At 41.4% G+C, this 17,127-nt stretch overlaps 1 protein-coding gene across 3 annotated transcripts in view; it reads left to right on the top strand.

The window, feature by feature from the left end:
• Positions 1-17,127, top strand: part of Bap60 (Brahma-associated protein 60) — a 74,795-nt gene that overhangs the window by 44,408 nt on the left and 13,260 nt on the right. For all 3 annotated transcript variants that reach the window (XM_070105133.1, XM_070105132.1, XM_070105131.1), the window contains exons 2-6: positions 2,801-2,991; positions 5,599-5,731; positions 9,630-9,728; positions 12,121-12,276; positions 14,467-14,610. In XM_070105133.1, the coding sequence (XP_069961234.1) occupies positions 2,804-2,991; positions 5,599-5,731; positions 9,630-9,728; positions 12,121-12,276; positions 14,467-14,610 (720 nt within the window). In that variant the 5' untranslated portion in view covers positions 2,801-2,803. The remainder of the gene's footprint in view (positions 1-2,800; positions 2,992-5,598; positions 5,732-9,629; positions 9,729-12,120; positions 12,277-14,466; positions 14,611-17,127) is intronic.

The raw sequence follows: 17,127 nt of genomic DNA, 5'->3' as shown, positions 1-17,127 counted from the left end.
ACTGCTGGTGTAAGGTAACTAACACTCAGGTACCTACTTACTGCTAGGTGAATACTGCTGGTGTAAGGTAACTAACTCGGGTACCTACTTAGTGCTAGGTGAATACTGCTGTTGTAAGGTAACTAACACTCAGGTACCTACTTACTGCTAGGTGAATACTGCTGGTGTAAGGTAACTAACACTCAGGTACCTACTTACTGCTAGGTGAATACTGCTGGTGTAAGGTAACTAACTCGGGTACCTACTTAGTGCTAGGTGAATACTGCTGTTGTAAGGTAACTAACACTCAGGTACCTACTTACTGCTAGGTGAATACTGCTGGTGTAAGGTAACTAACACTCAGGTACCTACTTACTGCTAGGTGAATACTGCTGGTGTAAGGTAACTAACTCAGGTACCTACTTAGTGCTAGGTGAATACTGCTGGTGTAAGGTAACTAACACTCAGGTACCTACTTACTGCTAGGTGAACACACAGCAGGTATAAGGTAACTAACACTCAGGTACCTACTTACTGCTAGGTGAACACTGACAGCTGGTGTAAGGTAACTAACACTCAGGTACCTACTTACTGCTAGGTGAATACTGCTGGTGTAAGGTGGCTAACACTCAGGTACCTACTTAGTGCTAGGTGAATACTGCTGGTGTAAGGTGGCTAACACTCAGGTACCTACTTACTGCTATGTGAATACTGCTGGTGTAAGGTAGCTAACTCAGGTACCTACTTACTTCTAGGTGAACACTGACAGCAGATGTAAGGTAACTAACACTCAGGTACCTACTTACTGCTAGGTGAACACTGACAGCAGATGTAAGGTAACTAACACTCAGGTACCTACTTACTTCTAGGTGAACACTGACAGCAGATGTAAGGTAACTAACACTCAGGTACCTACTTACTTCTAGGTGAACACTGACAGCAGATGTAAGGTAACTAACACCCAGGTACCTACTTACTACTAGTTGAACACTGACAGCAGATGCAAGGTAACTAACACTCAGGTACCTACTTCTAGGTGAACACTGACAGCAGATGTAAGGTAACTAACACCCAGGTACCTACTTACTGCTAGGTGAACTTGGTATGATAATTGTACCTATATGCACCTGTAAGTTTAATTAGGCATGGGTACACATGCCTAATTAAACTTACTTAAATAATTATCAAAGTGTAAATTACCTAGGATAACCTAAAAAAAATAAATATCTTATTTCTATTATTGTCCTTAAAAAAAATCAATATCTTATTTCCAATATTGTCGTTATTATTCTAGTCGTCACCTTTGACAGACATCCTGCGACTAACACCGACCAGTTGCGCCAGCTATGATATTTTTACAAATACACGAACCCTTTACAATTTAAACCAACTCTGCATTCTATTTCTCAGGTAAGACACATATGCAACAGTTAGGTATCTTTATTTCGAAACGTTTCGCCTACACATGAAATACCAAATGAAAAGCAGGGGTGTCACTAGCACGTTAAGAGACCATACAATAAGTGTCAGGGGCCCGAGACTGTTTAACTGCCTCCCAGCACACATAAGGGGGATTACCAACAGACCCCTGGCAGTCTTCAAGCTGGCACTGGACAAGCACCTAAAGTCAGTTCCTGATCAGCCGGGCTGTGGCTCGTACGTTGGTTTGCGTGCAGCCAGCAGCAACAGCCTGGTTGATCAGGCTCTGGTCCACCAGGAGGCCTGGTCACAGACCGGGCCGCGGGGGCGTTGACCCCCGGAACTCTCCAGGTAAACTCCAGGTAAACACAGTAGGCATATGTGTCTTGCCTAACAACCTGTCGGTATTTTATACCATTTTAATGTTCATTCTATTTCTCATGTGGGTTTGGCACTTGTTTTTAAATATAATAATAATGTACAGTGTATAGTGTTTAAGGATCCATTGAGGTCCTTACCAGTCATTGTTATTTATACCGAGTCTGGAGATCGAGAGGTAATGGGGCTTATATCAAGGGGATGATAGCTCTTATTCTTGGATCAAGAGCCCTTTGCCAGCATCAGGGTACCTCTCCTGGAGTTCCTTGCCAATAATGAACGTAAACATACAGCATTCCTCATTTAACGAATTTCAGAAGTAAGTATGGCATCAAATTCCACCAGGTCGGTCAGTTCGGAAATGACGGGCCAAGTGCGTTTGTTCCAGAATTGTCCGCTAATTTTACAGTCGTGGCAAATCAACCTCATCTCCAGCCACCACAGTCATTGTTACCAGCCGCCTGCTCCCCAGTAGTCCATTAACACCAAAGTTTACCGTGATGGAGTGGATGATGAGGAAAGTTTTTCTTCTTTTCCTGGTCGCCCTGCCTTGGTGGGAAACTGTCGATGTGTTAATAATAATAAAAATATAATAATAATATTTGATTGACACCATGCCCAGCCTTTCTAGGGTAGGGTAGGTGCCTGAGCCAGAGCTTACAGCTCACAAGACTGTCATTTCCATTAGTCCCCTTGAGGCGGGGATGGCAGACCAGAGAGGCCTAGCTTGTGGCTAGGCCTGGGGACAGTTGGTCCCAAAGATGAGGAGGTACTTGTACCTCCTCCCTTGGGAGACTTAGATCTCAGACACTCCCTAAAGAGAGAGCCAAGGCCAGGCCACCACTTGGAAAAGGCCCGGGCCGGGAGAATACCGGCGAATCTTTAATAATAATAATAATATAATATTAATTGATATTTGACTGACGATATTTTTGACTTACGATGAGCTTAACAGAATGTAACCTCATCCTAAGCCAAAGAGCACCTGTGTATTATAATTCTTTTAAATAAAATGCTTTTGCAGCAAATGAATGTGCAACGGTCTCAGTACCCTCCTGTTGGGATGGGGGGTCCCACAGTAAGCTCTGCTCCAGGTATGCAGCGTCCTCCAGGACCTCCAGGTTCACAGCCATACACTGGGGGTATGGTACGCCCTCCATCTATGCCCACAACCCCAGGCTCTAAACGACCTGCCTCTTCTAGCTCATCCAAAAGGTCAGTGCATATACATGTATTGCAATTGAACAATGTGGATAACCCCATCGTTCCATTGATTAACTATTCTGACTGATGGCGTGTTTCATTACGTCTAAGTCTCATTACTTGCATTCATAAATTAAGCTTCAAGAAATAAATGTCTGCTTATTCTTTACTATTTGTAATGTGTAAATTTGTTTGTATTCCTTCAAGGTCCTTATATACAGATACTCCCCTACTTAGGAACAGGTTCAGTTCCGAGTGGTTGTTCATAACTCTTGACTCTCTATATCGTAATGACATGATTGAAAATGCATTGGTCTGGAGTTTTATGACTCTCTGACTATGGGTTCTGTCCCCTTCTGTGGTATGAGTCATAAGTCTTTTTTGTAAGTCCAGCATATGTGCATATAGAGTATTGTACAATAGTGAACATCAAAATGGTATAAAATACCGACAACCTGTCAGTATTTTGTACCATTTTGATGTTCACTCTGTCAGACACTGCAACACAATGGTATCTTGGTACAAAACAAAAAACAACTTGGAAAACTTCAACTAGTGAGAATGGCTGGATTTCAGAGGGACGTGACCTCCGAACGACTACATTCTTACCTCTACTAGTAGCCTTCATCTCGCCTCCTGGCGGTATATAAGGCTCCATCCTGTCACTTCAACTCCATGTTGTTTCAGACTATGGAACAATACTCGACTGAAGAAGCCTACTGTGTAGGCGAAACGTTTCAAAATAAAGATACCTAACTGTTGCATATGTGTCTTACCTAACATTGTACAATAGTGTAGTACAGCCTCTCCTCAGTGACGTACTCAGTTACCAACTGCTCAGACTTACGATCAGCTCTCCAATCAATATGCAAACCCAAGCAATGTATATTAAAGCTGATTTCTTCTATTCTGTGTACACCTAACATCTGACTTAGGACCGAGTTCAGTTCCAAGAAACCGGTCGTAAGTCGAAATGGCCATAAGTCGAACTTAACTACTGAATACTGTATCAACAAAACATTTTTGTAATGACTTTATTTTATTGTTTTATTTTGGTATTTCATGTTTTACTTTACTTTTTATGTTGTTAGTACTGTATTTTATACTGTAAGGTTTAGGATAAACACTGTGTACAACACAAATAGTTGTTTATTTCCCAGAAATTTGGCATAAAAAACACGGTCGTAAGTCGAGTGGTCGTAAGTCGGATGGTAGGTGTATTACAGTATACAGTACACTACTGTATAAACATTTAAAAGTATACTAGAAATATTATGAATGGTGCAAAGGTGACATTAAAAAAAATATCTGAAGATAGTTGACACAAATCCACTACCAGTATAGTATGCTTCTCGCTTAATGACCAGTTCGCTTACTGACCTACTCTTGGGAACACAACCCTGTCATTAAGTGAGGAGAGGCTGTAGTGTAGTGTGTGTGTGTATGTGTGTATGAACATCAAATTTACTAGTCTAACTTATTTTACTCTAGTAAACAAAATGTCTTATAAATAATATAATGTTTATAATAGTTTGAAAATATAAATTTAATAAAACAGGTGGTGAGAAGGCGTTGGCAAATTGTTAGTATAATCGAAAGTTCGCAACACACATGTTCGTATATAGGGGAGTCTCTGTATAGGCAAATAATAATTATTGCCATTGTAGGCTTAAGTCTGCCCGAAATGCACTGCATAACCATTGACTTTCCAAATGCTCTAAAGTGTCACCCATTTCTGTATAAATAATATCATGATAAAAAAAATTGTATATTGTGTATTGTATATCTGCAACTTATTTGCATCTTCAACTGCAATCTATACTCCCTTGTCTCCAGTTTCTGCTCTTCGCACAGTTTGAAGACAGTGAACTCTTGATTTGAAGAATTGTATTTGCTCTCTATACACAAATAACCCGCACATAAAAGAGAGAAGCTTACGGCGACGTTTCGGTCCGACTTGGACCATTGACAAAGTCAGTGTGACTTTGTCAATGGTCCAAGTCGGACCGAAACGTCGCCGTAAGCTTCTCTCTTTTATGTGCGGGTTATTTGTGTATTGTTCCAGTCACGGTATTGTGCCTTTTTGTTATTTATTTGCTCTCTACTCATGATGTATGATAATTGTGTCCCAGTGCCTAAATAAACTCACCCTTCCTATAATATAATAATAATAATAATTTTATTTCTACAAGTACATGTACAAGGTATACAGACCATAGCTAACATCAGTGACGTACTATTATATAGAAAATATCTTGTTATGCTGAGCATTTCGGGCAAATTAGGTCAATTTTGTCCCCAGGATGCAACCCACACTGGTCAACTAACACCCAGGTACCTATTTTACTGATGGGTGAACGGGGATAACCGGTGTAAGGAAACATGCCCAGTGTTTCCACCCTTGCCGGGAATCGAACCCGGACCCTCAGCATGTGAAGCCAGAGGTTTGCCTACCAGGCCACAAGCATTAATTACTTCCCCTTGAATTTAATAATAATTAACTATCACAACTATTGAATGATATATTAGAAGTAGAACATAATGAATACAAATGTAAGGTAAAGTCTTCCCGATTTGTCATATGATTGTTGTGTTTCATTTTTAACGTGAATTCTACAGTGGAGGAGGCAGTGGAGGGAGTGGGGGTGGGGGAGTGCCTCCCCCAACCAGCCAGGGTGGAGTTCCATCAGACTATTCACATGGAAGCTCCAAAAAGAAGAAGAAATTAGCTGAGAAAATACTACCTCAGAAGGTTTGTTGACGCTCACCTGGAATACACGGATAATTCGCACGTACGAAAAAGAAACTCGTGACTTATGTTTTGGTTAGTTTTGGACCATTGACTAGTGCAAGATGGACCAAAATCTTGTCATTCTTTCTCCTATGTGTGAGTTATTCGTGTATTGTTCCAGTCATAGTATTATGCCTTTTTTAGTCTTCACTAGTGTGAGTGTGAATAAGGTAACATTTTGTGAAGGGATTCAGGGAAACTAGTTGGCAGGACTTGAGTCCTGGAGGTGGGAAGTACAGTGCCTGCGTTCTGAAGGAGGGGTCTGGGATATCTTCTGTTCGGAGGGATATCTAAACGGTTATATCTGTGATCCTCTGGCAAAACAGTGATAGTGTGAATGATGGTGAAAATGTTTGTGTTTTGGGTCACCCTGCCCTGGTGGGAAACAACTGGTGTTAAAAGGAAAAGAATCCAAGAATCTCTTCAACTCATTCCATTATCCAGTTAATTTATTACTGGAAATAAATAGTATAAAATATCGACACAATGGAAATATAAACACACATGCAGTATAATGTGATCCTTTATTGACAACGTTTCACCCACACAGTGGGCTTTTTCAAGTCACAAACAGATCTACCTGGGGTGGAAGGAACGTGAGTATTTATAGTCAGGTTCAGAATGTTGAGGTCAGGTGGAGAATGCTGCATCTGATGATGTACCGAGTGGGGTTATAGAGTCTAAAATCTTGGGTAGTTTGGAAAAGAGATTGGATAAGTTTGTGAGTAGACCTTCTGCAGTGTTCTTCCATTCCTGTGTTCTTATGTGGGATAGCGATGAAGAAGTTTCTTGGCAAGTGATTCAGCTATGTTATAGAAGCCACTATTCTGGTTGAAGTTGTCGGATATAGAAATAAGTTATGATTCCAGGATTCTTCGGTATTGAGTGTTGTCTTCTGTGGCGATAAGTCTCGAGTTTCTGTTGTTTATTAAATGGTTATGTGAATTACGGTGTTGTACACAGGCATTCCTTGGATCGTCAGACCTGCTTGCATATTGGTGTTCTGAAATACGTGTTTGGAGGTCTTTTGAAGTTTTGCCCACGTATAATTTGCTGCAGTCATTACAAGGGATTATGTATATCACTGCAGAGGATGGAAGCTTGTCCTGTCTATTACTGGTAATGTCCTGGATGGTTGTGGTTGTGGAGGTAGATACTTGGAATGAGGTATTGGAAAAGATGTTGGAAACGTGTTTGGCAGTGGAGTTACTGGGGAGGACTATGCATCTCTTCTTGGCAGTGTCTTCTCTGGGTGTGTTGAAGATGTTTAATGCCCGTCGTCTGCAGTCTCTTATGAAATGATGAGGATAGTGAAGTTTAGAAAATACTGTACTTGTTCAATTATAGTGCATTCTTCCTCAAGGAACTCCTTACTGAAGATTCTGAGTGCTCGCGGGAAAAGCCTATAATTACACCACGTTTAGTTTTGGTGTCGTGTTAAGTAATAGGACACAAGTGCAACTAATGTGACATTTTATTGTGGCAACGTTTCGCTCTCCAGGAACTTTATCATGCCATTACAAACAATACATGGACACAGAAGGTATGTGTAAGCTTTAGAGTGAGGTGTAAGGCATAATGTAATCTTTGTAGTAATACTAGAAGTAGTAGTAATACTAGTTGTGGTAATACTAGTAGTCATAGTAGTAGTAGTATCAGCATCTATGTAATGGCAGGGTTTATTGTTTGGAGGAGAATTCTTGCTAATACTTCAGAGATGGGGAAGTGGAACAGAATTCTTCCTTGGTAAGCCATGTGTGTTGTAAGAGACGACTAAAATTTTGGGAGCATGGGGCCAGTAACTCCTCCTGTATAAGTTAGGAAATTTAAAAAGAGTAACTTTCACTTTTCTTTTTGGGCGACCTTGCCCCAGTGGGATGCGGCCGGTTTGTTGAAAGAAGAAGACTTCAGAGATGACAAATTTGCCTTTATTTTACTTAATTGTGTTAGAAATAGTGTTAATGATGATTCAAGGTATTTAACCCTTTGAGGGTTTCAGACGTACTAGTACAGCTTACGACCCAGGGTTTTTGACGTACATGTACTAGTACGCCTAAATTCTAGCGCCCTCAAATCTAGTGGGAGAAAGCTGGTAGGCCTACATATGAAAGAATGGGTCTATGTGGTCAGTGTGCACAGTATAAAAAAAATCCTGCAGCACACAGTGAATAATGAGAAAAAAAAAACTTGGACCGTTTTTTTGGATAAAACAGCGACTTTGCAGTGTATTTTCGTATGGTATTTATTGTTGTATTCTAGTTTTCTTGGTCTCATTTTATAGAATGGAAGACATATTACAGAAATTGAGATGATTTTGACTGGTTTTACAATGAAAGATACCTCGAAATTGAGCTCAAAGTAGCAGAAATGTTCGATTTTTACCAAATTTCAAAAGTAAACAAATCGTGCCAAGCGTGCAATACACGTCAACTGGTGAGTCTAATATTCTTTCACAAGTGCGCCAATAATATTTATACCATTTTTTACACTAATGCAGTAGTCTGCATAACAGTAAATCTTATATTTTTTGTGAGAATAAAAATTCAAAGTGGAAAGCAAAAGAATATAAGAGGGGCCTTGAGACGTGACTAATGACCAGAGGAAATGTCATTTTAGTGCCAGGAATGTCTTTCTTGTTTATTCTGGACCCAATTCGGAAATTGGCATCTTTTGAAATTTGTATGAAATTGGCAAAATTGCTAAATTCTGACCACTGTACTGGATAGTTGAGTTTCATAAATGGGTGGTTTGTTGCATCCATTCGATAGAAAAAATGGAGTTCTAGCGAAATATTCATGTTTTTTGTCGACTAGTACAGTGGAATTTGCCGAAAATGGGTCTCAAAGTGGGCAAAATTGCCGATGTGTAAACATCCCCGAGACCGCTAACTTCGCGAGAGCATAATTCCGTAAGTTTTCCGTCAAATTTCAAACTTTTGGTGTCCTTATGATCGGGAAAAGATTCTCTTATCTTTTCATAAGAGAAAATTATTTTTTTTTTTTTTTTAATTTGGCCGACCCTGAGAACGAGTTTCGGAGAGGGCCTGTCGACCCTCAAAGGGTTAAGTCTATGGAAATTAGGTTCTTTAATCACTAGTCAGGCGTCTTTGAATTTCATCAGGTGATTGGTGGAATTTCGGTTTTGTACACAGGCGTTGTTCAAGTTATCATTCCTACATACATTAACATGTTCATTAAGACGTGTTTTGAGGGTTTTTGCTACATATATTGCCGCAGCCTCCACAGGGTATAGTGTGAACCCCTGCATTGACTGGTTCAAGGTGCTTAAATTTTGCCCTAGTTAGATATTTCATGAAAGAGTTAGTTGTGGTGACTCAAGTGCTAGATTAGATGAGTACTTTAGAGATAGTCAGAGCAACCTGGCTGTAGGGAAGTATTATAACTTTGTTAGGAGTGGTGTTGATTCATGGAGAATTGATGATCTGAAGGGCTCTTTTCTTGCTCTGTGATGAAGAAGGAAGGGAAATGTAGATCAGTGAAGGTTTGGTGTATATTTGTATACTCCTCGTCAAGAAACTCTGGACTGCAAATTCGATATTATGATCTTGGGAAAAATCCAGTGATGATGGATCTTTTGGTCTTAGTGTCTTGACTGGAATAGAAGTGTGTGAGATCATTTTTGTTTGTAGGTTTCATGTAACCTTGAAACCTTTGAGTTTTTTCTGCTTTGTGAATGAAAGATTACACTGTACATGCTACATGTTACACTGTGTTTGAGAATGTTGAAAGATTATATTGTACACACTACATGTTAATTATTTTGATCACTTTCTCAAAATACATTTTGGCTCTGTGCCATATGAGGTCAGATATTTAATAATGTTATGATGGATTCGCAGGTTCGAGACCTTGTACCAGAAAGCCAGGCATACATGGACCTCCTAGCTTTCGAACGCAAGCTTGATGCTACCATCATGAGGAAGAGACTCGATATTCAGGTCAGACGTTATTTTTATTCTTGATTTGTGTTTAACTTATTATTGTCCATCTTGTATTTAACTCTTATCAGTGGAATTTTTATTTTACTCTTGTTTTACAATGCAAAATACTTTAGGTATGACTCAACAAATAGCTGCAAGAGTAAACATTTTTGGTTTGTCTGGGCATCGTTAAAAATATCTTTTGTGTATGGTTTTGATATCTCAGAAGCTGTGGTTTTTCAGTAGCACACATACCTAGGTCCTAGGTAGTAGGTTGGTAGACAGCAACCGCCCAGGGAGGTACTACCGTCCTGCCAAGTGAGTGCAAAACGAAAGCCTGTAATTGTTTTACATGATGGTAGGATTGCTGGTGTCCTTTTTTCTGTCTCATAAACATGCAAGATTTCAGGTACGTCTTGCTACTTCTACTTACACTTAGGTCACACTACACATACATGTACAAGCATATATATACACACCCCTCTGGGTTGTCTGCTATTTTCTTACTAGTTCTTATTCTTGTTTATTTTCTCTTATCTCCATGGGGAAGTGGAACAGAATTCTTCCTCCGTAAGCCATGCGTGTTGTAAGAGGCGACTAAAATGCCGGGAGCAATGGGCTAGTAACCCCTTCTCCTGTATAAATTACTAAATTTAAAAAGAGAAACTTTTGTTTTTCTTTTTGGGCCACCCTGCCTTGGTGGGATACGGCCGGTTTGTTGAAAGAAGAATATATATAGGCACAGGCTTCTGTGGTTTTATGTTGTAGGTTCAGTCCAGGTTCAATCAGGCAATATACAACTCTGCATACTTTGAATTTTTAATGTGCTTTTCAAACCATAGCAGTTGCATATGGCTGTGGAATGTGTTTCACAAATATACTTGTACAGAAGTCCAGGTGCTCCTCGACTTAAAATAGTTTAAACTAGGATATTTCAACTTTACAATTGTGTGAAAGCAATTACAGTGGACCCCCGGTTTACGATCAGCTCCCAATGCAACCAATTATGTAAGTGTATTTATGTAAGTGCGTTTGTACGTGTATGTTTGGGGGTCTGAAATGGACTAATCTACTTCACAATATTCCTTATGGGAACAAATTCGGTCAGTACTGGCACCTGCCTGAACATACTTCTGGAATGAAATAATATCGTAAACCGGGGGTCCACTGTACTTTGGAGGTGAAACTTAAGATAATTACCCAGGATGAAGGCAGAAAGCCCCTAACTTGACTTTTCAATACTGGTATTTGGTTAGTTATAGTAATTATTTGTTTATTTACTTATTCAGTAACATTAATTATTGTAAGATACTTAGTGTTTGCATAAAACAGAAAATGATGGAAGCCTGTACAAAGAATACAACCCAGAAATTAGTGTACTTTTCATTTTGCATGTTTTGCGTATTAATTTTTTTTACGTCTTTATATGTATTTTGTCATTTATTCATGTTTTTAATTCAGAGGTTTCATTATGAATTTTGTTATATATACAGTGGACCCCCGCTTAACGATCGCCTCCCAATGCGACCAATTATGTAAGTGTATTTATGTAAGTGCGTTTGTACGTGTATGTTTGGGGGTCTGAAATGGACTAATCTACTTCACAATATTTCTTATGGGAACAAATCCAGTCAGTACTGGCACCTGAACATACTTCTGGAGTGAAAAAATATCGTTAACCGGGGGTCCACTGTATATCGTAACTGAAGGACTATCTACAAGTGAATTACATGCAGTATCATTATACAGTAAGTCCTCAATTTACAAACACATTGCGTACCTCCTCTATTGTGTATAATATTCATGATACAGGAAGTCGTCAACTTATGAACACGTTGGGGACTTGTATTATGTCTAATGATATAATAATATACACAATACAGAAGATTCTCAATATGTTTGTAAGTCGAGACGTAGTGTACTTCCTGGATACAACCATAGATGGTGCTGGTTGTTAGTGGGTACGAATCCTGTACCCCAGTGCATAGTACCCAAATTTTGCATGTACATTAATGCTATGATGTGTTCCAGTATTTTGCATGTTTAATAACATATGGAGGAACACTGCAGCAGGTCTATGGGCCCATACTAGGCAGGTCCTTCTCAAACCCAAACCCACTAACAAATATATATGCACCCAACCCATTTTCAGTGGTGCCAAAGAAATAAAGTTGGGCTCCAGGAGTAGAAAACTCGTGAAACTCGTCAAAAGTGTACACCAAGGTTTCTTTGTCAAAACTTTTGGTTGCATTTTTTGAACTGGTGTGTGTTGCAAAAGGATTTTGTGCAACATTGTCATACTAGACAAATTTGGGTTATGCTAAAATGTATATTGTGGTTCTACTTTTTTTTTTTTTTTTTTTTTTAATAAATTCACTTTCATAATTGTGTCTTCAAACTTGCATTTCAGGAAGCTTTGAAACGACCCATGAAAGTCAAGAAAAAATTGCGGATTTTTATATCCAACACGTTTTACCCTGCACGGGCCGAGGGAGTTGAAGGTGACGATGCGTCCGTTGCATCATGGGAACTGAGAGTGGAAGGCCGTCTTTTAGATGACCATAAGGTAAGGTGGTTTTGTGTGCAAGGGGCTTGGACACACAGCAGGCATGTGTGAGTGTGTTAGGAGTGAATGGAGACAAATGGTTTTTGGGACTTGATGAGCTGTTGGAGTGTGAGCAGGGTAATATTTTGTGAAAGGATTCAGGGAAATCGGTTAGCTGGACTTGAGTCCTGGAAGTGGAAAGTACACTGCCTGCACTCTAAGGAGGGGTTTGGAATATTTGCTGTTTGAAGTGACATCTGAACTGTTGGATCTGTGTGCCTCTGACAAGACAGCGATAGTGTGAATAATAATATCTTTCATTTACTACAAGTACATGTGCAAGGTTCTCCATGGGGAAGTGGAACAGAATTCTTCCTTCGTAAGCCATGGGTGTCGTAAGAGGCGACTAAAATGCCGGGAGCAAGGGGCTAGTAACCCCTTCTGTATATATTGCTAAATTTAAAAGGTATACAGACCATAGCTGACATCAGTGACATAATACTGTATAGAAAGTTGCTTGTTATGCAGAGCATTTTGGGAAAATTAGGTCAGGTTTGTCCCAGGGTGCAACCCACACCAGTCTACTAACACCCGGGTATCCATTTTACTGATGGGGGAACAACTGGTGTAAAGAAACACACCCAATGTTTCTACCCTCGCTGGGAATCAAACCCAGACCCTCGCCGTGTGAAACGAGAGCTTTAGCCACCAGGCCGTGGGGCACCATGAAGTGTTAGCTTTTTGTGCCACCCTGCCACAGTGGGAGATGACCAGTGTGTTAATATCAAAGCAAGACCAGTGTGTTAATAACAAAGCAAGACCAGTGTGTTAATAACAAATCAAATGAATAATCATTTGATTTTGGTAACTGGAAACAATGTGTATTCATAAACAAGATATTTTTTGTTCACAATTGTGCACACAACATAATTATCAGAATTTTTTTTTTTTCTCTCTCAACAAGTTGGCCGTCTCCCACCGAGGCAGGGTGACCCACCGAGGCAGGTTGACCCACCGAGGCAGGGTGACCCACCGAGGCAGGGTGACCCACCGAGGCAGGGTGACCCACCGAGGCAGGTTGACCCACCGAGGCAGGGTGACCCACCGAGGCAGGTTGACCCACCGAGGCAGGGTGACCCACCGAGGCAGGTTGACCCACCGAGGCAGGTTGACCCACCGAGGCAGGGTGACCCACCGAGGCAGGGTGACCCACCGAGGCAGGTTGACCCACCGAGGCAGGGTGACCCACCGAGGCAGGGTGACCCACCGAGGCAGGGTGACCCACCGAGGCAGGGTGACCCACCGAGGCAGGGTGACCCACCGAGGCAGGGTGACCCACCGAGGCAGGGTGACCCACCGAGGCAGGGTGACCCACCGAGGCAGGGTGACCCACCGAGGCAGGGTGACCCACCGAGGCAGGGTGACCCACCGAGGCAGGGTGACCCACCGAGGCAGGGTGACCCACCGAGGCAGGGTGACCCACCGAGGCAGGGTGACCCACCGAGGCAGGGTGACCCACCGAGGCAGGGTGACCCACCGAGGCAGGGTGACCCACCGAGGCAGGGTGACCCACCGAGGCAGGGTGACCCACCGAGGCAGGGTGACCCACCGAGGCAGGGTGACCCACCGAGGCAGGGTGACCCACCGAGGCAGAGTGACCCACCGAGGCAGGGTGACCCACCGAGGCAGGGTGACCCACCGAGGCAGAGTGACCCACCGAGGCAGGGTGACCCACCGAGGCAGAGTGACCCAAAAAAGAAAGAAAATCCCCAAAAAGAAAATACTTTCATCATCATTCAACACTTTCACCACACTCACACATTATCACTGTTTTTGCAGAGGTGCTCAGAACAACAGTTTAGCAGCATATATGTATAAAGATACACAACATCTCCCTCCAAACTGCCAATATCAGAACATAGAACCTAATTTCCTTACAAAAATTTTTTTTTTTTTTGTAGCTGCCTTTTTTGCAATTCATTATTAGAAAGTTGAATGTTCATGAATTCATTTGTGTGCATGAATGATATAGAATTTTTTGTTTTTTTAAATAATCAGAGCATAGAGCCTGTTTTTATTATGAATATAAATTTTATAGAGCAGTTTTGTGATTCATTATTAAAATGATAGTGTGGAGATGGCCAGCATGCGAAAAAAAAATTAGGCATAACTATGTTTTGTACTTTTCTAAATGAAGAATAATCCTTGCAGAACGATCCCAGCAAACTGAAGCGTAAATTCTCCTCATTCTTTAAATCTCTGGTGATTGAATTGGATAAGGAGCTGTATGGTCCTGACAACCACTTGGTCGAGTGGCATCGAACAGCAACCACACAGGAAACTGATGGATTTCAGGTATGTCAAGTTTATTAGTATAATCTTGTGTAAGAGCATATTTTGTGAAAGGTTTCAGGGAAACTAGTTAGCAGGACTTGAGTCCTGGTGGTGGGAAGTACAGTGCCTGCGCTCTGAAGGATGGGTGGAGATGGGAAACTAGTTAGCAGGACTTGAGTCCTGGTGGTGGGAAGTACAGTGCCTGCGCTCTGAAGGACGGGTGGAGATGGGAAACTAGTTAGCAAGACTTGAGTCCTGGTGGTGGGAAGTACAGTGCCTGTGCTCTGAAGGACAGGTGGAGATGGGAAACTAGTTAGCAGGACTTGAGTCCTGGTGGTGGGAAGTACAGTGCCTGTGCTCTGAAGGACGGGTGGAGATGGGAAACTAGTTAGCAGGACTTGAGTCCTGGTGGTGGGAAGTACAGTGCCTGTGTTCTGAAGGACGGGTGGAGATGGGAAACTAGTTAGCAAGACTTGAGTCCTGGTGGTGGGAAGTACAGTGCCTGCACTCTGACGGACAGGTGGAGATGGGAAACTAGTTAGCAAGACTTGAGTCCTGGTGGTGGGAAGTACAGTGCCTGCGCTCTGAAGGACAGGTGGAGATATTTGCTTTTTGGAGGGACATTTATTTTTATATAGTCGGACTTGAGTCCTGGTAATGGGAAGTACAATGCCTGCACTTTAAAGGAGGGGTTTGGGATATTGGCAGTTTGGAGGGATATGTTGTGTATCTTTATACGTATATGCTTCTAAACTGTTGTATTCTGAGCACCTCTGCAAAAACAGTGATAATGTGTGAGTGTGGTGAAAGTGTTGAATGATGATGAAAGTATTTTCTTTTTGGGAATTTTCTTTCTTTTTGGGTCACCCTGCCTCGGTGGGAGACGGCCGACTTGTTAAAAAAAAAAAAAATTAAACTGTGATAGTGTGATAGTATGAATGATAGTGAGTTTCTTTTTCTGGTCACCATGCATCAGTGGGAGACAACTAGCATGTTAAAAAACAAAATATAGGCACTGCAGTAGGCCTACTGGCCCAAACTATGCAACTCTTTCTCTAAAAAAATCATTTTTAAGGTAATTACCTCCTTCAGTAACTCCATATCAAATGAGTGCAGTAATTTCATAAAAATATTTGAATATTTTTCTCCATGGGGAAGTGGAACAGAATTCTTCCTCCGTAAGCCATGCGTGTCATAAGAGGCGACTGAAATGCCGGGAGCAAGGGGCTAGTAACCCCTTCTCCTGTATATATTACTAAATTTGAAAGGAGAAACTTTCGTTTTTCCTTATGGGCCACCCCGCCTCGGTGGGATACGGCCGGTGTGTTGAAAGAAAGATAGATTTGAATATTTTATAATATCACAGTAATACTATGTAATATTCAAGTATTTAATGTATTAGCTGGGTTTGAAGTTAAACTGCTAGGTGCCAGATCACCCAGGCTATGATGGCTATGCAGATGCATGGAGTGAGAGATATGGGAGGAAGTGTAAAATAAACTCGGTGAAAATCAGGTGTGCAGTGGGCACAATAAGGAAATACTGTATCAATATTCATGGCCCCAGTTTATTCAACATCTTACCAGAAGATATCAGAAACACTGCTGGAACAAGTGTAGAAGTCTACAAGAGGAAACTGGACAAGTATCTTCACCAGGTTCCAGATCATCCAGTCTGTGATGAATATGTGGAGTTGCAGGCCACCACCAGCAACAGCATGGTTGACTAGGCTAGCACCAGATGAACCTAAACCATGACTGGGCTCCAAGAGTAGTAAAACTCTCTAAACTCGTCAAAGGTAAAGGCATGGGTGCTAATGGCAACAGCCTGGTTGAACAAGTCATCAGGAAGGAAACCTGACCAAAGGTTGAGCTGTGAGGGTTCAGAACAAGTACGTCACTAAGTGAGAAGAGGCTGTAGTTTATTTTTACTCCCTTGGGAAGTGGTGAAGAATTCCTCCGTACACCATGTGTGTCATAAGAGGCGACTAAAATGCTGGGAGCAAGGGGCTAGTAACCCCCTTCTCCTGTATATTTTACTAAATTTAAAAAAAAAAAAAAACTTTCATTTTTCTTTTTAGGTCACCCTGCCTTGGTGGGATACAGCTAGTTGAAAAAAAAAATATTTGGAATTACAGTGGACCCCCGCCTTATGATATTATTTCATTCTAGTGGTCTGTTCGGGTGTTGTTACCGACCGAATTTGTTCCCATAAGGAATATTGTGAATTAGATTAGTCCGTTTCAGACCCCCAAAAATACACGTACAAAAGCACTTGCAAAAATACACTTACGTAACTGGTCGAGTTGGGAGCTGATCGTAAGGTGGGGGTCCACTGTATATACAGGTACTCCTCACTTAACAACTGAGTTCTGTTCTGCATTCACTTTCAAGAACACACCAGCTAACCCCTTTACTGTGAACTTCTTTCTTACTTCCATTCTTTCCTCCTCTTCCTCTTCCAAGTGCTGCTGTGCTTCCAACTCTATTCAATCTTTGTTAGTTACTCTCCCTTGATATTCCACTAATTATTCAGTAT

Source organism: Cherax quadricarinatus, chromosome 97 (genome assembly GCF_038502225.1).
Source record: "Cherax quadricarinatus isolate ZL_2023a chromosome 97, ASM3850222v1, whole genome shotgun sequence".
NCBI classification, from domain to species: domain Eukaryota; kingdom Metazoa; phylum Arthropoda; class Malacostraca; order Decapoda; family Parastacidae; genus Cherax; species Cherax quadricarinatus.
This window is presented reverse-complemented; position numbering and strand designations above follow the sequence as displayed.